The sequence below is a fragment of the Gallinula chloropus genome, assembly GCF_964237585.1.
Source record: "Gallinula chloropus genome assembly, chromosome: 17".
In the NCBI taxonomy this organism is placed as follows: Eukaryota; Metazoa; Chordata; class Aves; order Gruiformes; family Rallidae; genus Gallinula; species Gallinula chloropus.
Window position 1 is genome coordinate 4,787,653 of NC_140102.1, and position 26,416 is coordinate 4,814,068.

At 47.8% G+C, this 26,416-nt stretch overlaps 1 protein-coding gene across 2 annotated transcripts; it reads left to right on the plus strand.

The window, feature by feature from the left end:
* The first annotated feature begins 11,788 nt into the window (after nucleotides 1-11,788).
* CDK2AP1 (cyclin dependent kinase 2 associated protein 1) lies at nucleotides 11,789-26,357 on the plus strand. 2 transcript variants are annotated; one of them, XM_084272177.1, is made up of 4 exons: nucleotides 11,789-12,093; nucleotides 21,833-21,939; nucleotides 22,774-22,900; nucleotides 26,265-26,357. In XM_084272177.1, exons 1-4 carry the CDS (start codon nucleotides 11,886-11,888, stop codon nucleotides 26,330-26,332), a joined length of 510 nt encoding a protein of 169 aa, XP_084128303.1. In that variant the 5' UTR covers nucleotides 11,789-11,885; the 3' UTR covers nucleotides 26,333-26,357. The 2 variants fall into 2 exon arrangements, with proteins under 2 accessions (XP_084128303.1, XP_084128304.1); XM_084272178.1 differs by lacking the exon at nucleotides 11,789-12,093 and adding an exon at nucleotides 13,466-13,735.
* Nucleotides 26,358-26,416: the final 59 nt, after the last annotated feature.

The window sequence follows — 26,416 nt, forward strand, 5'->3', positions numbered from 1 at the left end:
GTGTTGATGGATTCCTATTGCAACAGAGAGCGAACCACAGCGCTGGTAACAGTGAGCTGCATGGACTGCCTCTCTTCATGTGAATTATTATTTGGTGTAGAAACTTCCACCATCTGAGATGGTAACAATATTTTTAGATCTTAAATCTTCAGTAAGATGGTTCTAGAAGTGGTAGATTCATAAATAGTGATGATTTTCTTTTTAAACAAGTCGTTATTTAAATATGCTTCATTTCCCAAGTGTTCTTCTCAGCCTGCTGTGCTAACGTGTGTTGGGATGAGCAAATACTGTGTGGATCTTCTCTGTATTGATAACCGATGGCAGGAGGTTACAGCACATGCTGTTTGCTTGAACCCTCTTAAACTTTCCATTGGCCTGTGTCTTCAGGAGGGGGGGAAAAAACAATGGTACTTAAAGATCCCTGAGATCTGTTCCAGAAACCCCTTCCCCACCTGGTCTCCCTTCTCTGCTCTCTGCTTTTGCCACCAATGCCTTGGCTTTGTCCTTCAGTTACTAACACACCTGCAGTCACACCTCTGGAGGGTTCTAACATCCGAAGTGCTAACTTAAAATTATGTGTGCTTTTCCTTAAAAATTCCTGGTTGGGGTGTAGGGTGTGGTAGGAGTTTGTTCCTCCTGTGAGCTGCTGATAAAGTCTGCGGGGGAGAAAAGGAATGATAAATAGCCCTGGGGAGGGGATGAGGGACAGCTCTGGTGTCTTCTTGCAGCACCCCTCTGGGGAAGGAAAAACAGAGACCAGTTGCTGGGTCAGAAACTACCCAGCTATGTGAGAATGGTCTCTGGTTTTCCACCTCTGCTTCCTCCAGCTCACCATCTGAAATGGGTATCAAGCGTAAGAGGGGCAGATGTGTCTGATAATGGGGGCAAAACTAAACCTAGAACTGTGGTAACTCCTGAACTGCGGGAGGTTTGGCAGCGTGTTGCCCAAGGGGAAGATGGGTGTTCAAGTGGACTCGGGAACTGAAGGATTAAAATTTGGGGGGGTTCGTTTTTAAACTGTCCCTTGTCAGCAGCTACATTTTGCCTTGTTACCTAGTTTCATACTTCAGAGATGTCTGGCTCAGCCGATGCACTAACCCCACACTATAACCCACTAAAACCCCCTCTGCACAGCAAGTTTTCGAGTTGTTTTCCAATCGCTGTATGGTCCCTTGGGAACCACACACCTCTTGTAAGGACTTCACGTTCCCAAAGATGCTAGTTGTCTTGTCAGCATGTAGTATCTTCTTTGTAAATGAAGAGAGCTCTGCAACCTGTAAACATTTGTCAAGTGAATTATCAAGGGGGGTGTGTGTATTTTTCTTCTGTGTGTGGAACAAGCTTCATTTGGATCCCATCACAGTCTGTACATATATCGAAAGAGTATGTATGTATATAGAGATGTTAAAGGCTACTGAATTACTGAATGTAAATAACTCTTTGTTTTCCTTTGTGGTTTTTTTCCTTCCTGACCTTTTCCCAAGATGTATTCCTATTTTCTCAACCTGCCGAACAGGCAGTTTGTGTGTACTTTGAAATACATATATATCAAATATAAAACTTCCAAGGGACTGTGTGCATACATTGTAGATGTCACATGTTGTCATTGTCTTTTTCCAAGCTATCGATTGCCTCTCTTCCATGAGCCTTTTGTTCTATATTTTAAGCATATGATGCTTTTTCTTGAGAGAAACGATTCCCGGTGTCTTTCAGTGACCGGTACTGTTCACTTCTTAGTGTCTGAATCAGAACCAAATATTTCAATTTCCACATAGTTTGTTTTCTTTAGTCTTTTCGGTGTGTTTCACACTTTGAGCTTTAATCCTAAACATGTTTCCATTCTCTTCCACTTCTTACTATCTCTGTTTGCGCAGTCGGTGAGCTCCTACAGTCCAAGCTCTAGAGTTAAATGCAGCAGCCACAGAACCTGCCCGCTGCCCCAACACCTACAAGTATGACTGCTACATTTGAATGAAATGTCTTAGAAGCACCCTAGGAGGGTGGGTAATCAGGGGGGTTGTAATTTCCTGGGAAAGTTTGGAGCTTGGTGTTACCTAAGAATGCAGAATGGAGGTACAGAACGTCCTTACCTTGGGAAAACTGGGCATATTTTCAATTGCCAGGTAAAAATACATCGATTTAAATCAAAGTTAGAGATCCATGAGAAATCCCTCAAGCTGTCTGTCTCATTTAGCCCTTGAGCCTCCAGCAGCTGTTGCAGAGAATCTGTGCTTCCCCTTTCTGCAGGGAAGGACTGTCTCCATACAGGTCTGTCCTGTATTAAGTGGGCAGCACAGCCCGTTGGCTGGGCAGCCGTGGCAGGAAGTGTCCAGCTGCAAAGCAGCAGCACAATGCTGCTGTAGTTTCCAAGCCAAGCTTTAACACATGGAGGAATAATGGAGGTGTTTTTGTCATGTCCTGGCAGCTGCAGTTCACGGTTCTGTGTCACTGGCTCTCGTGGCAAAGGCTGACAAAGCTGGCAGGAGTCATGCAACCACAAACGTGCCAGAGAGCTGAAGAGACATGGGAAGAAGCCTCAGGGCTGATGCTTCAGCTGAGCATGGCCTTGGCTGTGATTGCTGCTCAGGTTGTACACCGAGTTGGAAAGCAGCACTGCTTTTTAAGGAGAAAAACATGAAGGAGGGAAGAAAAGACTGGAAATACTGGTGTTTCCAAGCCACAGTGACACCAGCTGAGGGCAGATTGCCCCTAGAAGTTCATGCTAAAGACAGCACAAAGTAAAAACCTAGCAAGAGCTTACTTGCTGTGCTTTGCCATTTCTTAACTCAGGTAAAATCATTCCTGAGCAGGCAAAGTCCAAGGCAGAAACAAGATTCAAGAGCAGGAACTGGACAGGTTTCAATCGAGGCCAAAACTCCTGTAAGGAATTTTTTGCCTGCTGTGCTGTGCACCGATGCCGCAGGTTTTTATGGAGCTGCGCACCAATCGCATCAGGGATGCTGACGTTTCTTCCCAGAAGACAGACGTCTGCGCCAAGAGGGCAGCCAGAAAGGAGCTGGTGTGTTAAGCAGGCAGATCAGCCAGTACAGAAAATACAGCTGGACTTAAGCAACCTTTTGTTTGTAAAAGTCCTGCACTAAGTTTGATTTTGTAAGACCCAAGTTTGGTTTGTGCTTCTGAGCTTAGGGCATAGTTTTAGTGAGACAGGTCCCCTGTGGAGGAACAGTTTTCCTGTAGCTGAGTGGCACAGGGAAGGATAAAGAGACATTTCTGCTGCCATTTCTGCTGCCACAGGTATTTACATATCCACTCTCCGATTTGGAGAGGACCACCAGTGAAATGCCACATTCACTGCAGGCTCACCATGGCATTTTTATTTGCAAAGTCCTTTATTTTTCACTTGTTGATGTGCAGTCCCACAGCCTACTGTGTTTTATCTGAGGTGGGTGATCACTGCCTCTGCATCTTCCAGCAGCCCTGCAGAGGGGCTGTGCCAGACCCTCTGGTACCTCCTGCTGTGAGACTCCCTCCACACAAAGGATAGGCTATTTTATTTTTTTATAAATAGGACTTTGCCATTATTTCCTTAATAGTCCAACGTGACAGAATTCCAAAGATACGTGGCCTTTACAATGAGCTGAGCATGCTCTTTTTATTGCCCACCCTAACAGGAAACCTTTGCCAAGCTGAAGAGACTTCATCCTCCAGCACAGTATCACGCAGCACCTCCCCACGTTCTCCATGTGAGCAGACACTACCTGCCTGTACCAACTGTCCCCAACTGCAGCAGAACTTTGAGTGCATGGCAGTAAATTATGTCCAGAAAGATTCATACTCCCCAAAATGACAAACTGTGGCACATGGTGAATTCTGTCCTGAGCTTTTTTTATGTTTGGTTGGTTTTTTTTTTAGTAAAGAAATGTTAAATAAATTAAACTCACTGATACTCCGGGTTTGGTTTGTTTCCCCTTCCACTGCAGAATGTACCCATGGAGGCTGTTCGTGCCAGCACACCTTTCAGCAATACGCCTGCATACACTAAGCACATTCATTGATGCTCCATTTTAGGATCCTTCAGACTAGTTGAAGTCATGTTGTAATAATCCAAACATCTTTTCTCACAATCCATTTAAAAACCTGGCACTTAACCTGCTTAATTTCACTGGTTAATTAAATGGCTTTATTGGTAGTTAAGAGCAGATTCACAACATTCTCTGAATGCTGATTGTAGTGATCTCAAAAAGGGGAGGAGAGTTTATAAAAGCTGTCAAGGCTGGAAAGTATCAACTCCTTCATAGTCCACACAGAGAGTGCAAGTCTCTTTCCTAGTTTGGGATAAACAAGCTTAACATTGTCTTGTTTTTGTGGATCACGTTATATTGACTTTTAGTCTCATTTTCCCTGACTCTGGAAAGGTGACGATGCCAAGTTCCCAGCAATAAATGAAGAAGCCCAAACCTCAGAATTTAATTATTCATTTCCATAAAGATGTTCTGTAAGGAAGGGAGAGGTGTCCTTAGAGAGGTTCTGGTTGGCTTTTTTCCAATATGTAAATAACAACACCTTAAAATGCCAGAGAGGCAGCTCCTGAGCTGACAGCTTCTACCTTTGGAAGTCCAGGTCTGGTTTATATGTTCTTCCACATTTATAAGCTGGAAGAATTGACTGCGCCCGCTAAATATGCAGGGCATGGAACACAGACCTGTACCAGATTGGCCAGAGCCACCAAGTTAAATCGTAAACCAGGGTGCAAGTGATTTAATTACTCCTCGGCAAGATCTCCCCCCTCAGTGATGTGGGGTGAACGGAAAGGTTCAGGTGAGCACCAAGGCGCTGAGGATCAGAGCCTGCAACCGGTCTCCCTCCGCACACCGCAAACCTGGCGATACCCTCTCTGTGCAGGAGAACTGGGATGTGGGAGCAGGCAGCACCGCTTCGTGCAGGCAGTGCTTGGGATGGGGTTTCTCCTGGCGACAGCTCCTGCCTGCTTTTGGGAGAGGTCCCCCAATTCTCCCAGCCAGCTCAGGCCTCGGGGCCACAAGATGGCTGCTGAGCCGCGTGTGTCCCACTGGCCCGTCACCACTTTCCAGGACGGAATCAGGCAAAACATTGGTGTTTTCTCCCTTCCCTGGCAAGAGAAAGGCACAGCCCAGGCTCACATGCTCCTGGAGAGGATGCCACAGCCTGGCCAGCCCTCCTGATAGCCCTTTTGGGCAGGTGGGTCACAGTTGAGGGCTCGGGGGCTCTGTCTGTGGCTCATGTCTCAGCCACACTGCGTTCAATCGCTAGCAAGCCTCGGATTGCCCTGTTTAAATTACAGACGACGCTATCCTCTGTGACGAGTGTCTGCCAGGGCTGTAAATCCTTCACATCCGGGATTGTCCCTCCCTTTCTCTGCGCACACGTAGAGCCCCCGGTGACGGGGACAGCGTGGCGGCTGCCAGGCTGCAGCATCCACCGGGGCGCCGGGCTGCCCAGCAGCTCTGTGGGGAAGACCCACAGTGTGTCTGCTCCAGAGAGCCCTGGGGGGACCCCGTGGGCTCCCTTCTTCGCTTTGGTAGGGGGAGAAGGAGGAGTTCACAGGCAGGATTGCAGGGCAGCAGGCTGCTGCCGCCACTCTTCAGGTAGATGTTCAGGCAGAGCTTTGCGGTGCCGGCATCCCTCCCATCCCGCTGCCCCCTCCCGGAGAGTGAAACACAGCGACAGCAATCAGCGCTGCAAGGCTTCTCCTGAGCTGGGCACAGAGGCTTTTACACCAGCTACGGCCGTACACAGACTTCAGCTTAGCAAGAGGCGTCTCTAGGGCTCTCACCCTGGCACGGAGCGGTGTCCTGGGGCAGGAGCGCAGCCCATGTGTTAAACTCATCCTGGCAAAAGCTGTGTCTGAGGGTCTGGCCTGGGCAGGGGAAGGCAGCGCCATGTCAGCACGGTGCCTGACTGGAGACCACCGAGGAGCTGCCCGTGTCATGCACTGCACTCCTCCAGACAGTGCTGCTGAGTTGCTGTGGTTTACCCCTTGGTTTTCCTCCTTCCCCTTTCTCTCTGCTCTGCGTTCCTCTCCCCCCCTGCTCCTGAGTTGTTGTGAAGCTCCACATTCCTTTCCTCACAGTCATTTCCATTTTCCAGCCCTGGGCTTTGCTTCCACTCTCCCCTCCACTTCCTTTGCTCAAATGACCAGCAACAAAACAATTAGTGATGCTCCCTTCAGGCTTCAAAGTTGATGCCGCAAGGAGGGAGGCTGTGAGAGACAGAGGTGTTTTGTGCCTCCTGATGATTCGTTTCAGGACATTTGGTTTGCACTTGGAAGGTTTTCTGTGAGGCTTAACCCCGTTAAGAAGGTCCCTCCAAAGGTAATGGGATTCTGCAGCCATCGCAGGTGTCACGTGGATTTTACACAGGCACGATTCGATGAGGGTGTTGGGGTGCCTGACACCAGTCTGCGGACGGGAAGCACTTGAGGCGAGCCAGCACGCAGCTCTGCTGTGGATTCCTCTGCTCCCAGATGCCGAGCAGGTTCAGGAGCTTTCCCAGACAGGGCTGGGATGAAAGCAGTCTCCAAGCCTCCTCAGCCCCAGCCAAAGGGTGGGGTATTCCCTGCCCCGGGCTCACAGCCGCACAGGGCGGGAGGCAGGCGCAGGGCCCTGCCGCAGCCCAGCCATGCCAGCTCACCGCGCCCTGGGCCAGCATCCCTCCTTGGCACAGCCTTCAAGGGCTCCGCAGTGGGAGGGTGAGGAGACTCCAGCCTGCAGGGCAAGAAGGGAGAGTCCTTCCAGGCAAACTGAAAGAATCGGGCAAGATGGAGTGCTCGTTTGTCTGGAAGGGCGACACAGGGAAGCCCTTAACTGTAATGTGGGGATAATATGATCACCCGTCCCTGCAAGGAAGGAGGAGGCCCTTGGCCAGAGCCCCCACTGCGCAGCCTGTGCTCAGCAGGGCAGGGAGAGCTCTCTTGCTGGCTCAGAAGCTTTGTTTGCCTATTCTTAACAGGCAAAACGAAGCCATTGCCTTTCCACTCTTATTTTCTTTGCTGGTTTTCATTGGAATCTGGGCTGGTTTTGATATTGGTGCCTGGTGCTTGTTTGCCTGGCAAACTGCAAAGAGGAAAACTCTCATTAGAGAGATTCCAGGCCTGTGCTTTTGTGGCTGAGGGCTTGGAAACTTCTCATTCCCGCTCCGTGGTCCTCCAGGGAGCCCTCCAGCCGGAGCAGGAGAGAGCAGGCTTGCTGCTCACACTATCTCAAAGGTAAACCCAGAGTACTCTTAAGGCCTCTTTCATCTAAAACATTTCCAGTCTCTTCCAACAGCTTTACAGGTGCTATTTGCTTTTCCTCCTTCTGGTGCAGAGGCAGAACGTCCCCCTCGAAGATGGAACGAGCCTGGAATCGGTTCCTCGGCCCACAGGGCAGCACCCGTGCGGCGATGCTGAGCAGCTGTCTGCCTGGCAGGGCTGTTCCACTTGGCAGCCAGACAAAGGACTCAGGAGTAGGAGGAAAACAAGGCTGGGAGGGAAAGTCGCTCCAGATAATATGGCATCTGGCCTGGGAGGAACCATCTGAAAGTGGGGAACAGGGCTACTCTGGGGAAAAGTTTGTCTGGAGAACTGAAAGGGAGAGCCAGTCTGGAATAGGCATCCAAACTTCGATCCGAAATTGTTTTAAGCTTCCCTGCTGACGTGGGCCAGGCGCTGGGAGAGGATTTCCTGGGGCCTGGCTCACGGCTGCTGCTGCAGCTCTTCTGGCTTCAGCATTCTGTATCACAGCCCCCCTCACGAAGGGGCTCAGAGGGCTGTTTTCTGCCGTGGGGGAGAACAGTCAGAGCTTCCAGGGGTATTTTGAGGTGCGAGAAGGAAAGATACCAGGGTAGAGCTGGAGAATCTGTATTTCTGCTCAGGATTGGGTGTTTCTTGTGCTTTTTGGTGAGGATGGGGCAGTAAGCAGCAGCCACAAAGCAGATCGTAGCGAAGCGACACAGAGGGCTGTCGGCTTTATCTCTGGAACAAAAAGAGCGGGAGGGAAACCTTGTACCATCAGCAGGAAACAGTCGTAGGGAACGGACAGAGGAATGTAAGGAGCTGTAGCAAGGCGATAAGAAAGGAGTAACAATGGAGCCAAAAAGGATAAAATGCACAATTTTCCCTCTGTGCCAGAGCCCCAGACAGCCCTGGAGCATGCGAGGTGTCCCTGGAGCAGGGCCTGGGGGAGGAGGTGTTGTTCTGTACCAGGAGGTGCTGGCTCGCTGTGATCCCAGTAAGAAAGGTACTCAGCTCTGTAAAGTTATCTTTTTAAATGTTACTTGTTAAGAGCTAAGGCTCTCTTCCATCTATTTGTGCTCTTCAAAGAGGTTAAGCCCACTTTCAGTTAAGACTTAAAAAGCTTAATTTTCCAGCCTAGGCCTATCAAAGACTTTTCATTTTGGATAATCATCTCAGTTTTAGCATGAGAGAGCAGCTGGGTGACTAAATTAGTGCTTGGAGTTCGCAGATTAAATTAGTGCTCAGAAACGTGTAGTAGGTGCATCTATGATTATTTTATGCATGATTCTGGATCCCTGGAAATGTGGGGATAAGTATTTGAATATCAACTCCCTCAGGAAAAAGGAACGAACTTCCCACCTCTGTCCCCGTGCTGCTCCACAGGTCTGTGTCCTGGGTAACGGACAGTTAGAGCATCCCCAAGTCACTCAACTCATTAAACCTGACAACAGTGAATTGCATGTTTACACATCAAAGACATGCCAGGACAGCAAGCAGGGTCTTGCTGTGCCATCTTTAATTCTTCTCATTGTTGAGTTAATCCAAGATGATCAGAAACAAGCCTAGTTTGCACTCTCTGTTTGCAGGTCTCCAGGACTGTTACAGCATAGCTCCGCAGACACTGACGGCTATTTAGCTTTATTTGTAGATAAAAAGGGACAAACAAGTTTATCTTAAAGCATGGCTCAAGGTCACTAGCTCTGCTGCTGAGAGATGCCTGACAACCATCTGCCAGCACCTTCCTACATCACACTTTGCATGTGTATTCTGTAGACCCTTGCTGGAGGGGTACGGCATCCAACCTTGCAGGCAAGGGAAAACCTCCCCGAGATCAGTCAGAGCTTAGCTAAGCAGGGGCTGGAAGGCTCACTCTGGAAACACTGGCTGCTCAGTATTCCCAGTGGTTTGGGAGGAGCTGAGGTGAGAAAGTCAGCCCAGGAGAGGGAACAGAGAAAATACAAAGAAATGAAGAAGAGGAGAGGGGCAGAGTTAAAGTTGAAGCTAAAAGGTACCTGCAAAAATGTATCATCTGCACTTGCAGATGACTGAAATGACTGGCACCTCTTTCTGTCCATCCTCCCCTGCTGAAAAACAGCAGCAAACACGTTTATTTTGAAGTTACCTCTTAGTGTGGAGAAGGCTTAAAAATGTCCTATGTGTGATAAAACGGCTCTGCTGTATTTCCTGCTCTATGACTTGGCCATTTGGTGATTAAGAGCTGCTTTTACTGTCAGTAAATGAGGCTGTGCCACCAGTCTGCAGAGCAGGGACCTGTGGCTTGCTGCGAACAGCTTGGAGCATGCATGCTCCTGCAACAGTACTTGTTACACTTGATGCAGGGTTTGCATGTGCATAATGTCACCCTCAGAAGTGCAAGCCATGCCTGTGACATAAAACGAGCTTATACTGCGGGCAGCCCCTCTGAGTGAGCTCGAATCTTGTGGTCACCCTGCTAAACAGTCATCCCAGGGCCTGAGCACAATGGTGGTTTTAATCTTGTGGCCACACCTGGCTGAAAACAACTGAAGTGAATCCACAAGAGCACATGACATGGAGGAAGAATTTTGAAGGAACTTCCTACCCAAGCCAAGTTCAGCAGCGTCTGCAAAATGAGGCAGCTAGTAAATCAGCTGACGCTTCCACAGTGCCCATTTACCAGGGTCTTGTGCCTCATGCCCCTACTGCTACCTGTGCCCACAGAACTGCCAAGCAGATGTAAAATACTGAGGTGTGGTACTGCTGGATTCCTGCTTAGAGGACAACTGACCATCTGGTCAAGCCAGACCCTTGCAGTTTGCTCCAAAGCTTGGTGTGTCTCATGCTAAAGAAATTATAAACTTCACAGGATTGTTTCCTTACACACACCCCCCCTCCCCAAATACTGTATATTTTGAAACTCTCCTTATAAAAAACCAAGCAAAACACAGGGGATTTTGTTCTTCACAGTGTTGGTCAGAGCAGAGTTTTGTAGAGTTGGTGTAAAGCTGTGAAAAGCACGGCAAGTGTGGAACGCTCCCATTTTGCACTCACTTGGTGTGACTGTAAACAACCGCACAGCAGTGGAAAATCCCGGAGCAGCATGTCCCTCGGCTTGCAGGACTTCTCTGGCCTTCCAGGAACTGTCTGGAAAGCAGTTCTTTCTAAATCTGAAAGCGAAGTTTTAGGGATACAAAGTTCTCAGTCACACAGTGCTGGATGTGAGGGTTTGCCAGTGCAATCTTTCAGGACTTCAGTAAGAATTACACAGTCGAAGCCCCAGGCGCCAGTGTGAAAATATTGTCACGGAGGGTGTAATTCTATGCCTGGGGCTCTTGGGTCCCCTCTCTAACAGAGTGCAGTGCGGGTCAGTTGTTGTATGGATGGTCTGTGCCACTCTGGGCTTTGCCACCATAGCTGGAGTCATGCTTGGACTGGAGATAAAACACAAAACTCTAACAAGATTGTGTGTTTCTTATGGTACCTCTCATCATTTTTAGATGTTTCTTTCATGCAGCGTGCAGTCCCTAGGGCATGACTTAGGGAGGTGGGGGGGTGGCCCTCAAAGGCTGGCTGGCTGGCTTTTCCTGCTCTGCTTCAATTCTCCTTTATGGGAAGGAAATCATCTAATTGCTCTGTGACTATTTCCATGACTCTGGAAGGGAGATGCTACCTGCCTCCCCTCGCAGAGCAGCCCACACTGAGAGGTACTCGGGGCCTAAATCAGTCTCACATCAAAGGAATTTGCCCCTGACTTCCAGGGAGGAGGATCGGACTCTCCTTGTTAGCAGTTGGTATCAATCTGGAGTAATTTAATGATTACAGAGGGGTGTTTGAAATAAATAGACACAAGGAGTAAACCTGAGTATCTTAACAGTGAAAAGGATGAATCCTGGAGCGGGAGGCATGGGCTGGAAAGCTTCATAATTTAACCTGCAAAATATTTTATTTTTTTGTTTGGCAGGGAAGTTTTACGGCTGCTTGCAAGCAGAAAATAGGTCAATTATCAACGAGATTCGTATTTATTTTTTAATCTCTCACAAACTGCAATCTGCATTTCAACCCTCAAGTGGAAAGAAACAGAGGTTTGAGAGAAAGGGGGGGGGGGGAAGGGGCAGATTTTTCCTTGGCATCTAGGAAAAAAAATTAATTCATCTTTTATTCAAAAATTATCAACAGGTATTTTTCATCGAAATTGGGGGGCGGTAGGGGGGAGACGAGGAGTAAATCAGAGGCGAGCGCCTGATCTGAGGTGAGGCGAGGGGGGAGGCGGGAAAGCAGCGACGGTCGGGCCACCCTGAGGGACGCGTCAGCCTTTCTCTGCTGACAGGGGCTGCTGGCCGCGGCCCCCCTGCCGCACGGCGCGGGCAGGGCCGGTTTAAATGAGAAGTTGTGCCAAAACTTTCCGAAGTTAATTAAAACACCCCCTACCTCCCCCCCCTCCTCTCGCCGTCGCCGGGCTCCCCGCCGCCCGCCCTCCCCTCCCCTCTCCTCCCCTCCCCGCCCGGCTCCTCTCACGGCGGCGTCCCTGAGGGGAGCTCCATTGTCTGTGAGGGGATGGCCGCGGCACCCCCCGCCGCCGCGCCCCCTCCGCGCCCCCTCCGCGCCGAGGTGCGCGGGGCGCCGGGCCGGCGCGGCGGGTGGCTGCTTCGTCTCCCCCAAAGTTTTTGGATCCGCGTCTCCTCATGATGTATGGATGATATATTGCATTGTGGGTGTCAATATAACTGACGGCCATATTTGCCGGTGCTGCTACTGCTGTAAACAACCCAAAGTGTCTGGGAGACACGGAGACGCTTCACTGAATTTCAGGACGCTTCTCCTCCTCCCGCTGGCCATGTCTCTGGGAATGTCTTACAAGCCCAACTTGAACGCCCACATCCCCGGGACTCCCCTCAACCCGGGTAAGTCCGCGGCGGCAACTGGGTGGCAAGTTTGGGAGGCGTGCGGCGGGGCGCCGCGGTGCCGCACCGGCACCTGGGGGGAAGCCCCGGACTCGAGTTTTTGCCCAGTCCGGTATGGCGGGGCAGCGGGCTCCGCGCCGGCTCCGCGCCGCCATTACCAGCGCCTGCCCGCCGGTCGGCGCCGTTCGCCCGCACCGCGCCGCCCCTCCGCGGAGGCGCCGCGCCCGCCGGGCCAGCCCCGCTTCGCCGCCGCCGCTCCGGGGCTCCGGCCGCCGGGTTTCCTCCATGCTCGGCTCCCCGGGGCGGCTGATTGATCTGGATCAGGAATATTCCGCCGGCGCCTCAGCGAGGACCGCTGCTGGCGGGACGCCGCAAGTGCCGCTTGCGCCGCGCCTCGCCTCACGCGTGCCGGCCGCCGAGCCGCTCTCCTCAGGCAGAGGGGTTGCCCGGGACCCCGGCCCCGCACCGTCCGCCGCCGGGGAAGCGGGGGGCCGCCGGTGCCTCAGGGGGGTCCCCGGTTCCCGCTGCCCCCTTAGAGTCTCCCAGCTCCACGGAGCAGCCCGGGCAGACGAGCTCTCTGCGCTTGCTGGAGATTTTTTGGAAGGTGGGGGGGGGGGGCGGCAGCAGTAGCTCTTAATTTCTTAGAAAAGCCCTTTTTAAAATTCATTAATCTTCCTTGGGTCTGTAGAGGAGTCTCTCCAACTTCCCTCTCTAAAAAGTTTCCTCGGTGGCATTAACTTTTGGTTTTTTACTACGTTCCCCCCCATTTCTCCCCCCCGCCCCTAATTTCCGAAGGTAACAGCAGGCGAGTGTTTTGTCTTGTGCTGAGGTGTTCGCTGTAAAAGTGGGTCTCCCTTCGTGGGGACGGTGTGGGAGCCGGTGCAGCCTGAACAAAGCCGCAGCAGCAATTGGCTTCGCTGTGGGATATTTGGAAGGGGATCTCGCTAATCCGTGCGCCTCGGCTGGTATTAAACCAGAACCAAAATGGAGAAGTTGGTTCTGACTTTAAAAAAAAAAATAATGTTCCTGTCTTCCTTCCCCGCAGCCCCAGTCTGCAGGGCTGGCATCAGACCATCCGCAGCCAGAAATCAGGCTGATTTTTCTTTCTTTCTTTTTTTTTTTAAGAAGGGAAAGTTTTGCAGTTGGGTTTTGGAGGGAGGGAAATCTGCCTCCTCGGTGATTTTTTACAGCGCCGTTTGTTGGCTGTAATCCTGGGAGATGGATGAACGAAAGGGATCAACAAGATGCACCTCTATCCTAGCTACCAGGAGAGCGACAATCTTGTTTTACTGCAAGGAATCGTCACCAGCTGGTGGATGAACCGAGGTCCCTGTGTCTCAGGCACTTTGATCCTGCGTGGAGCTGAGCTCGGTGGGGCTGCGAGCATGTAAAAGCTCCGTGAGCCTGGGTTGTGTGTGGGGGACCGCCGTGGGCCCGACGGCTGCTGGGCAAGGGGGTCAGGAAGCAGGGGATGTGCTGAGGATTTTTGACAAAAAGCAGAAGTGTCACCGGAGGAGGAAAAAAAAAAAAAAAAAAAAGAAAGAAAACAAAGCCCAGCAAGGGAAACCGTTCTCCTGTCGGCTCCCACGAGAACCTGTGCCTTGCTCTCCGGAACAGCCGTAAAATTGCAGGGAAAACAAAGGTGGTATTTTGCGATGGTGGGTGAGGGGTGGGGATTAGGTCATGCTATGGGGGGGGGGGGATCTGAGTCGGGCTGCTCTGCGAGTGAGGACTGCGAAATCCCAGGTCAGACATGCTGCTCACAATGCGAGCCGAGTGGTGAAGTTTCTGTCTCCAGTCCTCTTGCTGCCGTGTCTGTGTGCTTCCTAACGCTCCGGCTGCAGTCAGGGGTTTAGATTCTTTCATGCAGTTTTATCTCTTCCCCCCCCCCCCCCCAACCCTTTTTTTTTTTCCTTTTTTTTTTCCTTCATAATGGCAAGTTAGCAGCAGTTTGCTGTCATGCTGGAACTATTCTTGTCTAAGTTGTCCTCTCTTCTGAGTTCGGATCATCCTCAACACCCCCAGAATCTTTTCAATGAAAGAACGTCCTCTGAATCCAAAATGGGCTCTCTCTTCCCTCCCTGTCTTCTGCCATTATCCTCACGCACCAGCTCTTCCTCTAGCTAGTGGTATTGCCAGCACCGTGGCCTAAGGCCAAGGGAGTTAGACAAAGCAGTCCTTGCAGTTGCACATATTGCATTCAGAGTGATATGACTGCAAATAGCCCCCTCCTTTCTGGAGCTTAATTCTGAGTTGAAGGAGATTGCTTTTTTTATTGTGCTTAAATGAAATGACCCCCAGTCAGGAGTAGAAATCCTAGGGTTGCTTCCAAACGTGGGGTGAAGGATCGCCCCCCCGCCCCGTCCTGCAGAGGAGAGGAAAACAGGAAATCTGTCCCTTTTGGCCTGAAATCAGCCCTGCAGAAGCCTCTCTGTATGAATGCTGAATATTTTGGTCTCGGCCAACGGAGGGCTCTGGGCAGCTGTGGATGTCACAGGGATTTTCCTCTGGGAGGTAATGCTGCTTCCCTGCAGTGCAGGGCTTCTGGTGCAGGAATATTTGGAAAGGCAGTGTCGACTCAGCTCCTGGAGCTGCGTCCTTGCTGCAGAGCTAACTCCTTTCAAGTTTAGCCTGAGAGTGGCCACTCTGCAAAATCATGTTGAAACTGTGCTCCAGGGTATCAGTGAGATGAAGCAGTTGTGGTTGATGGGTGACTGTGCTCTGAAGTCCCGAGGGAGAGGAGCTGTTATGGGGGGAGGGAATGTGGGGAGGAAGCCTCCCCGGGTTGTCGACAGATCTGGGGATGACTGTGGGTGAGGAAAATGCAGCTGCTCCACAAGTGACTCAGGATGCTGGAAGCATCCGGATGCTGACTCCTCTGCCTTACACCACTCTGAGGGAGGAAGACTCTGTTGTTACAGCAGAATTTGGTGTCTATTCCTCTTGCCTGTTGCCCATGTCAGTGGTGGCACCTGGCCCAGGGTTGGTGCAATTAGGTTTACAGTGTTTCGTCCGAATGAATCATCGGTCACCTTGGAGTGCCTGTGCTCTGGGAGTTGGGCCCCTGTGTGTAGCACCCCAGGCTGTGGGTTCCAAACTGTCTGTGTTTGGGGAGCCCTGTTTTATCTCCTGCACAATCACCTTCTCTGCCTGGTCTGTAAAAAGGTGTTGTTAAGGCGCCTGTGGTGCTGTGGCTCTACCTTCCCAGCCTCACCTGACTGCAGTGTCCCACAGGAACCCCTGTTACCCGTTCTAACAGCCATGTTTGGATTTGTTTGTGTTCTCTTGCTTACCATACTGAATCCTGTGAAGTAGCTTCCTCCTCATCTGTCTTGTGTTTTATGTTTAACTCTGTTTCTCTGCAAGAGGGCCAGCTGCTGAGCTGAGGTGAACTAGAGCATCTCCACTGACTTCAACGGAACCAGAGAGATCTACACCAGCTGTGAACTGGTCTGTAGTTTCTTTCCCCTTGCTTCTGTGTGTTTTCTGGCTCTGGATATTCACCAGCATTCCTATTTTGTTCAGAGTATGCACAGTCAGAGAAGAGTAGCTTTAAGATACAGAAGCCAGCAGAAACAGCTTGGGATTTTCCTTTGGTTTTATTCCGATTCTTGCAGAAATGTGCAATTTCAAGACAAACCCTTGTTCCTGTAATAAAGCTTGAAAGGACCAACAGGGTTGTCCATGCACCTGCCACACCTCACAGCAACCACGAGTTTCTTGGTGAAAAGTACAAATTCTCACTGAGAGGTGAAATGAAAATAATTTCCCTACCTGGGGCTGTAACTTGCAACTGGAAAGACCAATTTAATTCAGTCCCAAGAAACGATACCAAGCATGCAAAGCCATTCCTTACATTATTAAGACTGCAGTGCAGACTTGCAGGAGCAAATGGCTTGCTTGTCACCCTTTACAGAGACAGCTTATGTTTGATATTGTTGTCCATATTGAGAGACTGTTTTTGGAGTGGGAGTACTGGAATGAATACTGTTTGTAGGCAGAGCAGAGAGCAAAGTGTTCGTGCCTTAGCAATGGGGTTAATTTCTAGGAAATACACTTCCCTCCAATTCAAACCAAAATTTGCTGGTTCCCTGATCTCTTGGAAGTCCATGTGAAGTTAAAAGTAATCTGAAAAGCTCAATAAACATGTTTCAGAATTAGTGGTTTTCAAGTGGACTCGTTAGGGCGTTTTGAAAACGGGCATTTTTGGCTTTGTCTACCTGAGGGTTTAGCTTCAGGGCAGTGGTGTGGTTTTCACAGTCCACAGATCTCATCGTCCCCTCCCATAGAGGTTGGTTGAGTTGCAGAGTGGTTTTGGTTCATGTTAACTTGATTCCTTTTGGATAAAAGTAAATTCGTACCTTTTAATGGGAGCACAAGGGTCCAAACCAAAGATGGGACAGCTTTGAACCATACCCATCATCCAGACACAGCCTGGGGGACCAGACTAAAGTCTGAAGTCATACCCACTTACCCCAACTACATGTGGTATACGCGTAGCAAACGCTTTCATCTTTTGATTCTTTTCTGTTGTGCCAAATAACTTGCTGGTGTAGAAATATCCCACGTCTTAAGCTAGAAAAGAAGAATGGTGGGGAGTCCAAGTGCCTGTCTTTTGTTTTTCTGATTTGGAAAAAAAAGAGGCGGGGGGTAGGAAGAGGAGACATAAAACATGACCGTTATCCACATGGAAAGATTAAATAGAACAAGAGCACTAGAGGAAAGGCCCAGAGTGTGACAGATCAAAAGACCAAGGCCTCTGGCTGTTAAGATAAAGAATGTCCTAGTTCTTGAGAAGGTATTTGTATGTGTGTGCACTGGATTTTTTAAAAAGGAAATAGTTTTATTCAAAGAAAGGTCTGTTTCTGCCACAAGAGCTGTTCAAGGGGGAAAATACAACTTTTACAGCCAGTGCTATAAGGAATGTTATGTGCAAATGAGAACGGGGTCCATTATTTTAAAGTAAAAAAACCTACTTGAGGGTTGGGGGAGATGGGGGCTGCCTGTTCTTGGTCTGGGTTGGCAACTCCTGTAGATTTCAGTGCGTAGCTTGGCTCTGCAGTAGAGCTAGTTGTGTAGATGTGCATGTGGTGTCTCAAGGAGTTCTTGTTGAACTTAAACCGAAGTGCATTGAGGGCTAGGGAATGAAATATTACTGTAGTCAGCCAAAGCACTGCAGCTGTGGTTCAGGCAGTGTTCAGATACTCGCTGCAGAAAGGGCTGTGCTGGTTGAAGATGTTGCCTCTCCCCTTGTTCTTGAAGATGCCTCACGTTGGATTTTTGCAGAGCAGCTTATGTGAACATTTCTCATGTGTTTTCTTGCCAAGTTGTCTGATTTAGGACCGAGGAATTTATATCCTCCTTTCTGTTAAAGTATCCCAGCCTGGTTGTCTTGTACCACATACCATCAGGAGTCAAGCTGCCATCATCTGAAACAGGTGAGGAATGTCCTCCAGTTGTGTGGCAGAGGCAGTAACATCCAGTGCTGGGATCTATTTAAGGCAGTGAAGGTTACTAGCCATGTAAACGACTAGTAACCCCTGTGTTGCAAGCAACCTCAGCTTGAAGAGACCGAAACAGAGGTAGAAGCAGTGACATTCCACAGACCACACCATGTACCTTGAGTAAACTCCAAGCTACAGGTACGTCATCTTAGATGCTGTCATGTTCATGTATACAGTTTGTGAAATGGCAGGGGTTTACCTATGCCATTTTTATAGGACTTTACAAAGTACAAGGCAGTAGCAAAACATACTCAATAGGGTTGGCTCTTGGGTAAGTCAGGTCTACATGACTTACTCAGTGAGTTTACTAACTACTCCTGATTTTACTTAGCTCTCAGCAGGTGGGAAACAGGGTGGCAGTTGAGATGGGTACATGCTGTGGCACCTGCTGGGAACGGAACAGGTGAGAGTACCCCAGTGTTCTTGCTCCCACTGCCTCCTTGCAGGGTGCACAATAAGCTGCCTTTCCAGTAGCAATAGAATTAAAAATTAAAACTTAACACCAGCAAATTGATACCGTTGCTCAGGCTTGGAAAGAGTAGCTGAAGGGATCCTTACAAGCCTATCGGAAATGAACGGGAAGATTCCTGGTCAGGGGGAGTTTAGGCAAACAAAGATTCATTCTAGATCCTTTGTCTCCCAGGGTGTTAATTTGGGCTCAGAGACTGCTGGAAGGAAGAGATTTTGACACAAAAATCTCATTTCTGTTCATTGTTAGACACCCCCCCCCCCAATTAATAAAGATTAATATTGATTAACAAGAAAATCACTATATTTTTGTGGGGAAAAATGCTTCTGGCAGTCTTCTGTTTGAATACAGAAATAAAAGATGTTGGCACAGGAATAAATGGGTATATTAAAGGTTTTGTGTACAGTTAATTAGGAAAGTGGAGGGAAGAAAGTGTGTATATTAATTTAGGTTTTAAACAGCAGCGAGCACTAAGACAATTTGGGATGTGATACAGGGTGTCAGTTAAATTCAGTACCAAGCACACTCCCTTTTCGATTCTGTCAGTTCTTCACTGTCTTGTCTCCATTGTCATTTTAACGTGAGAGAGCAAGCCTCAATTTAGATCCCCCCTCCTTTTTTCCTCTCTAGTGAATACCTAATCATCACACTGATTTTTGACTGGGTATTGACTGTGAGACTTCCTGGCCTAATTTTTCGTGCTAACTATAATAGCAGTAGCTGGTGGTGATTTTTTATTTTTTTTAAATCTGAGATATATAGGATGTTCAGAGATGCAGATGTATTTTGGGTTAATTGAGTAATAGTCGTCCAAGACCTGGGGCTTCTCCTTGAAATTAACAGACAAAGTGATAGGTCAAAAAGCTCAAGGTCCATTACCCTGTGAGATACTAATACCCCCACAATTAATTTCATTTTCATGATTGCATCATCTTAAATTGAGATGAAATTAAGGATTTTTAATTCCCCCCCCACCCTTCAGCTGAGTTTGACTGGCACAACTTCTGACATGTGTGTGTGGAGGCTGGTGCCATGGCCAAGTCAAATCCTTTTCTTTGTTCTCCGGGCCTGCTGCTGCTGATAAAGTGGTCGGCGCATGGCATTATGTCTTATTACATTTTTGATGCAGACTGCAAAGAAATGGGTAAACTCACCATGGTTACCACGATCTGTCATTTGGCAGGGCATGCCGTACTCAGCAATGGCCTCTAGTGTCTGCTGCACGGCTCTGCATATGTCGTGGGTACAGTAGACAATACAGCACCCCTGGCTGCCGAAGCCACGCCACTCTACTCACCTGACTGCTAATTCACATCAGGAGCCATGCTCCAACTCCAGCTCCAACTCCAGCTCCAACTCCAGCCCCAACTCCAGCCGCAGGTTCTTACTCACAGTTAGTTTGCCTTCTGAAAGTTCTTGTTTGTTTCTGGTGTTGGCTGAGTCGCTGCTGGATTCGAGCTCCCATGCTGAGACCGACTAACTGTCCCACTAACAGGCTTTCACATCTCTGAAACGTTCTTGGTCAGCCCCTGGATTCGCTGCTTTCTCTTGGCACATCACATTTCTAGTAGGGTTTCTTTCTTATCTGGACGTAGCCTCTGCGTCATTTCTTTCAGACCAGACACCTGTCATTGCTTAAATCAGCACAATCTGAACTGATCACTAGATTATCTGTACTATATTATCATTAATTCATATGGTAGTGATAAACTGCCTTTTTGTTTCCCTCATGGGGTGCAGCTAAGGTTTGCTCAGTGGGTAGAGCATGGTCATCATACTCTTTGCCTTAGTTCTGAACTAGTTTGGAGCTCCCAGGTCTTGTATGTGACTGCTTGTGCTAACACTTCAGGAACAAGTCTTTGCAGGACGGGTCTTTTGTTTTATTGTGCATGAGGAAAAATCGCTTAAGTCTTTCTCTGCTTAATTGAGGTAATTAAACCTTCTTACCTTGCAGCACAAGGGGCTCATTAATGCGTTTGAAGCATTTTGAAGTCCTTGGAGGAAAGATGGGGTTTGCTGTTGTGTCATGTTTGATAACTGCTGAAATCCAGTCATCTGGACGTGAGACACTGAGTTGTACATACAGAAATCTTACACTTGCTTGTGTATTTTGAGCTGGTAATGTGAAGAACTGATTGGGAGAATAGCTGACAACTGTGGTGTTCCTTCACAGTGCCATACTTTATGGGTGTGGTGTTTAGTTTCTGGGGGTTTCAGTATGCTTTAGCAAAGTGTGACAGCTCCGTGTGAAACCTTATTGATGGAAATGCAGATTGTAACACCATAAACTTCAGCAGCTTAGTTCAAGACAAAGAGAAACCTTTGGGTTTTTTAAGGTGACCTAGTGACCAGCCCAATTTACCTTTTTTTTAAGGATTTCACATCTAGTTAAGTAATTAAAATCAAGAACACACTCTTCTTGTAATGAAGACAACACCATAGTGATATCCTGTGATCAGTTCTGAAGTGGGAAGAGACTTCCCAGCTGAGGACAAGAGTCTGTTCCATTACCTACAACAGTGCTCATTGAATCAGCTTTTTACAGTGTAACTACTGGCTCTTTCTTCTTGTAGTGAGGGGAAAATAAGAATGAATGCAACTTTAAAACAAAACTGGAGATTTACATAGTTCTGAGCCCCAGTGACTTCTAGCATCAGTTTAATTTAGATTTAAATGAAGTCTGGTAAATGAGATCTGATCCTCGTATGAAAGACAGTTGGGAATTTTCAGCAAAGGAGTTTGCAAGGAGGAAGACTTTTTTTCAGACAGCAGGCAGTCTGTGTCTGTGCCCACAGGCAAAGACAACAGCATCAGTGGATACAGGGGCACTTCAGCTGCAAGAGCGAACAAGTTGAATGGTGTAATGCTCCTTTAGCCCTGAGTGTCCATCCAGTCCAGAACCAGCAGGTCCCCTAGCACTGGTGTGAAATGGGCAACATAATTAAGCCCCCTAAGAAAAAAAATCTACAAGTTGCTTGTCAAACCCCAAATTCTTACTGTTGGGGGATGAAGAGGAAGAAGCATTTTGATTGCTCATTTCTGGAGCAGTTTGGCAGTGATCACAGTAGAGTCTGTTTCTGTAACTCTTAGCTGACTCAAAACCCTGTAGATCAGAATATAATCTTTCATTTAGAAAAAGTAACTATCACCCAAAGCCATGTTATTTTTCCTTTGGTTTACGTATATAGTGCAGTCTGACTGGCTAAAAATGCTTGATATCACACAAAGAGGATATCTTTGCCTCCAATGTCATACATCTGATATACCTCAACTGCCTGTTGCCTCTGAATAGTTCTGGCTTCAGCTGAAAATAGTAGTGAGGGTAACTCGCATTGACCATGTGATGACACTTTGAGTTGCAAAATTGCTTTCAGATAACTTGCACTGAAAAAGTAAAAATAGCACAGCACATTAGACTCATCTATGTGGAATGTATATATGCCAAAATAGGGCTTCTTAATATTTACAGTTTGTCTAGGCAGAACAACCTGTCATGCTACGCTCTGCTTCACTTTAAGGCAAACAGTTTGCACTGATAATGTTGCAGGCTGTGCTATTTTCAAATGTACAGCAAACAGTAGAGAAGTGTTAATTTAACCGTTCTCTTCCTAGCAAATAGTGTGACTCTGAAATGGCATTGGTGTGCTAAGCCAAAGGTGAGCAGTCACAGCTTTAAGAAAAAAGTGCTCTAAAATGTGTCCCAGTGTAACAGACTAATTAATCTTTAGGTAATAACAGATTTTTTTTTCCTCTTTTCTCTTTACAGCTGGGAGTGTTCACTCTCCCTCCACCAGTATGGCAACATCTGCACAATACAGACAGCTTATAAATGACTATGGACCCCCATCTCTAGGCTATACACAAGGGATGCAGGTACAGCTTGGCTTCTTGTTTTGTTTTAATCAGATCACTGACCCTACGTTTGCATGGTAGCAGGGATTGTAGCCCGTAATCTGAGGTGTTCCTCCCTCCCACCAAGATTTGAAATCAAACCCAAATGGCAGACTGATTCATCACACATGTCTTGGGATCAAATTAGACTAAGCAGAGTACTGAGTGAGACTGGTTACTAATTAACTGCTAGTCCCAGCCCTTCTGAGTCACTGTGAAACATGTCTTGAGTTATGTTCTGATAGTAAGGGCTCTAACATGTATTTAAATTATTTGTAAAAATTAATATTTCTGTGCTGGTTTTCTTTGGCAAATTTATACTCTGAAATTTAGTCTCATGAAGTGTGTGCCCTATGGACTGCTTCAGGAATATGGCAATCAATTATCCATGAAATAGATTTGACTTAATTCCCATTATGATATGGGCAGTTCTCACTCTCCCTGCCTAGCTAACATCCCCACAGAATAAGTGGGGGGCGTTTTCAACACCTAAATGTTGAAAAAGCAGAAACAGAGTTAAATAAACAGTTCTCAGTTTGCTGTTCTTGCAGGGCTCTTTTAATTTTGGTTTCACCTAAGGTCCCAATCTTGCAGCTGCATCCTCCCACTTGATCCTGATGTTTGAAGGGCACTGTGTTCAACCAGAGCAGCAAATGCAGAAAGAAAAACACATTTATATAATAAATATTACTACATTTTTAAAGAAGTGTCTCCCAGGGCTATTTCTGATCCTCCATGAATTCCCAGTTGCTGTTTGTTGTATTGTGTTGTTTTTTTAGCAGTATTTAACTGATATTAATCTATTTTCAACTGCAGGGTACCAGCAGCAGTCAAGTGCCACAAAGCAAATATGCAGAACTTCTAGCTATCATAGAAGAATTAGGAAAAGAGATTAGACCCACGTATGCTGGGAGTAAAAGTGCGATGGAGAGGCTAAAAAGAGGTAATGTTTGAGTTTATTTAAAAAAGAAAACGTCTTGTCCTACACACATTGTGCAGTATTTGTGTACAGCTTCATGACAGCTGTTTCCTTTGAAAGGAGACAGCTGTCTTGAGCTCATCGTTAGACTAGGTGTATTAATGAGCAACTGAAGCCTTGGGATACTCAGTTCCTGCTGTATTTGATAGATAAACCAGTGACCAAATGTGTTTGATGTGCACAAGGGGAGTTCCAGTTAGTAATTCAAACCTTACTTTAGAACCCATAAAGTGTCTAATGGATATGTTTTTCGAGGTTCCTGGTGACTTATTTGTCCCTTCAATTCCCTTTTCTCCCCAGTCTCCAAAATACACAAGCAAGCACTGTTTACTTCTTCCCACATACATCGCCCATGTGCTTGACCCAGGAGTCTTTATGGAAGTGCATTTTGCCTAAAGAAATAGGTGGTAATTCACACTAAGGCTGGTGGGGAGAAGAGCTGTATAAAGGGGGGGAAAAAAAGGTTGTCAGTGAAGGCTGTTCAGGCTGAGATGTCAGAGTACCCAGAGCTTGGTCTGCTTAGGCACCATTACCTGTTGTCAAGTGGATGTCATTAAGAGTGTGCTAGCAAGGGAGGTAGGAGCTTTTAGGCCTGGCTGATATGTCTCTTTAGCTTTGCTTTGTCAGCTAAAAGGGGTAATAAATGCCCTTTCCTTGCAGTGTAAAAGAAACCCCCGCATGCCCCACTGCTGACATCAGTTTGACATTGTCCTCTGCAGGGGACATGCAAGGGATATTTCTGAAGGAGCAGTGGGACATTCCACTGCTCCAGCTCCTGAAATGACCCTGAAGGGCCATTGACAGCAGTTGTACTGCTGGCAGTTCTGTTACTTGCCAGGATGATGCAGTGTTGTGGTTTAACCCCAGCTGGGAACTTGGCACCACACAGCCACCGTCCCACTCCCTCAGTAGGATGGGGGAGAGAATCAGAAGAGTAAAAATGAGAAAACTCTTGAGTTGAGATACAGACAGTTTAATAGGGAAAGCAAAAAGCACATGCAAAGCCAACCAAGGAACTCCTTCCCCATTTCCCATGAGCAGGCAGGTGTTCAGCCATCCCCAGGGCAGCAGGGCTCCGTGACCTGTAACTGGTGACTTGGGAAGACAAATGCCATCACTTGTACAGTCCCCCCTTCCTCCATCTTCCCCCAGCTTTATATGCTGAGCATGATGTCATATTTTATGGGATATCCCTTGGGTCATTGGGGTCAGCTGTCCTGGCTGCACCCCCTCCCAGCTCCTTGTGCATCCCCAACCCCTCACTGGTGGGGTGGGGTGAGGAGCAGCAAAGGCCATGGCTCTGTGTAAGCCCTGCTCAGCAGGAAGGAACCCATCCCTGTGTTATCAACACTGTTTCCAGCACAGATCCAAAACATAGCCCCATACCAGCTCCTGTGAAGAAAATTAACCCTATCCCAGCCAAAGCCAGCACATCTAGCTACTTCTTCCTCCCTTTCCTTGGTCCTCATGCTGAGCTTGGCTCATGTGTGCAACCCTGAATGGGAATGTTGTTGTAACAGACTAACTTCACCATCCTGCAAATCCCCCTTACATTTACCCAAGACTACAAAGCTTTATTTAAAGCTCAACCATTATGGGAGAGTAATATATCTGCCGTGACATGCAATAAAATGACTAGTAGCTGTTCTGGGAAAGGATGCAATAAAGCCTGCTGATGAGTGGTAAGTGGAACCTGGCCCAGCTAAAATCAATGTTGCTGGAGTCTCTCTTTATTGCATTGCCTGAGTCAGTATTAATAGATCATGAATGGCAATAGGCTAATGGGGACAACTGGAGAGACACCGGGAGAGATGCAGACGGTCTCTGAAACAAATGGCTCGCTTGGGTGAGAAGAAGTTGTTGTGCTGCTTCTTGCAACAAGCTTTTAGTTTGTTGGCTGAGGTGCGTTTCAGGTGAAGTGCTGCTGCTGAGACTTGCCAGCCTTGCCGAGAATCCCAAATAAATACTTTTTGCTGCCATCTTTTGGTCACAAACATACCTCTCTTTCCATTTTGGGCGCCTGATGGCTGAAGGAGCATGTGCAAGTGTGAGAGCAAAAGTGACTGAGGGGTAGCCACGTGACTGCAGCCTCCATGGCCATGTGGAGGTGATTCCTGCATAAAGTCCCTGTCCCCAGCTCCACCTGCTCCTAAGTACAGAGGCTACCGACCTCTAAAATTGGCCAAACTCCCAGTGTTCCAGCATAATTCAGAATAGTTCTGCTGCATAAACCGGGCGTCCTGCCACCAGATCCAGGGCTGATGCACTGCATCCCACAGCTGCGTTTCCGCATCCCGCTGCGGGATGCAGCTTCACTGTGGCAGTTTAACCCTCTGCAAAGCCTTGCACCTGTCTAGTCCCAAGTCAGTTCTCCTTGGATGCAAACAGTGTGGCTGTGAGCTGGGCTACAGCAGCCTTCCAGAAACAGAATCCATTATCTCCAGATAGAGATTAAATCTCATCTATTGCCTTATTGTCCTTTCTCCGCCTTGTTAAGGAGCGTGGTTGAGCAGAGAAATCGTTTTCTATCTTGTCCTGTCAGTAAAATTTAACCTCGTTTGTTGTAGAAAAATCTGTCTGTCTCATTTTAAAATCTATCTCAGGGTCTGTTCTTTCAGCAGCTCTGTGAACATGAATCTAGATTCAGTTCCAGGATTAAGAATCAAGGTCCAGATTGCTGGAACTCAAGGCAACAGGACTCGTAGTGGAAAATTCCACATTATGTCTATCAGATGAGAGTAGATATGGCAGCATGTAAAGTGGTGATGATTTACACTGGGAGCTGAGCCAGTGTGAGGAGGTAACATAAAAAAATACGTTTTATTCTTACAAGAGACACAGCTCGTGTTCACGCAGAATTATGAAGGCTTGGGAGTTTTTGATGTATCCTCCCAGAGGAGAACTATCCCAAAGTATTAAGACTTCCGGGGCTTGCTAAAAATGACTCCCCAAATAACTATTTTTCTTCACTCCCCTGTAAGAAAATAACTCACAGGTAGGTTAGGTATTTCTTTTTCTTCCTAGTTAAGTCTTCTATTTTAAATAGGCCTGCACTGCATAGTAAGACATACCAGTCACTGCAGACAGACACATCTTACCATGCTCTGACTCCTGATTTTAGTCTCTTTGCAATTAATAATGCCAGTTTGGGAAAGCAAACCCATTTAGCAGCAGCTGATGTTTGGAAGGTGAGGGATCTCTCCCTTTTCTGAGGCATGCACTGGTAGCCTTGGCAACTCGGGACAGAAACAGGCAAACCTTTCTCTGGATTGTCACTGCGCCTGTGACCTGAATGAGATGATGTAAAACCTGTGCAATTCCTTTGCAGGCATTATTCATGCCAGAGGATTAGTTCGGGAGTGCTTGGCTGAGACGGAACGAAACGCAAGATCCTAGCCTGCTAATTCAGTTGCAAGATCTTCCATCTCTCAGTGAAGAAACATAACACTTGCTCCTTTTGACTCTTGAAACATTCAGACA

Bases quoted from the DNA above. Each gene is read 5' to 3' on its own strand.
- CDK2AP1 (XM_084272177.1), top strand. From the start codon at position 11,886: ATGATATATTGCATTGTGGGTGTCAATATAACTGACGGCCATATTTGC. The intron at 21,940-22,773 runs GTACAGCTTGGC...TTTCAACTGCAG, and splicing joins GCTATACACAAGGGATGCAG to GGTACCAGCAGCAGTCAAGT. The intron at 22,901-26,264 runs GTAATGTTTGAG...ATTCCTTTGCAG, and splicing joins GATGGAGAGGCTAAAAAGAG to GCATTATTCATGCCAGAGGA.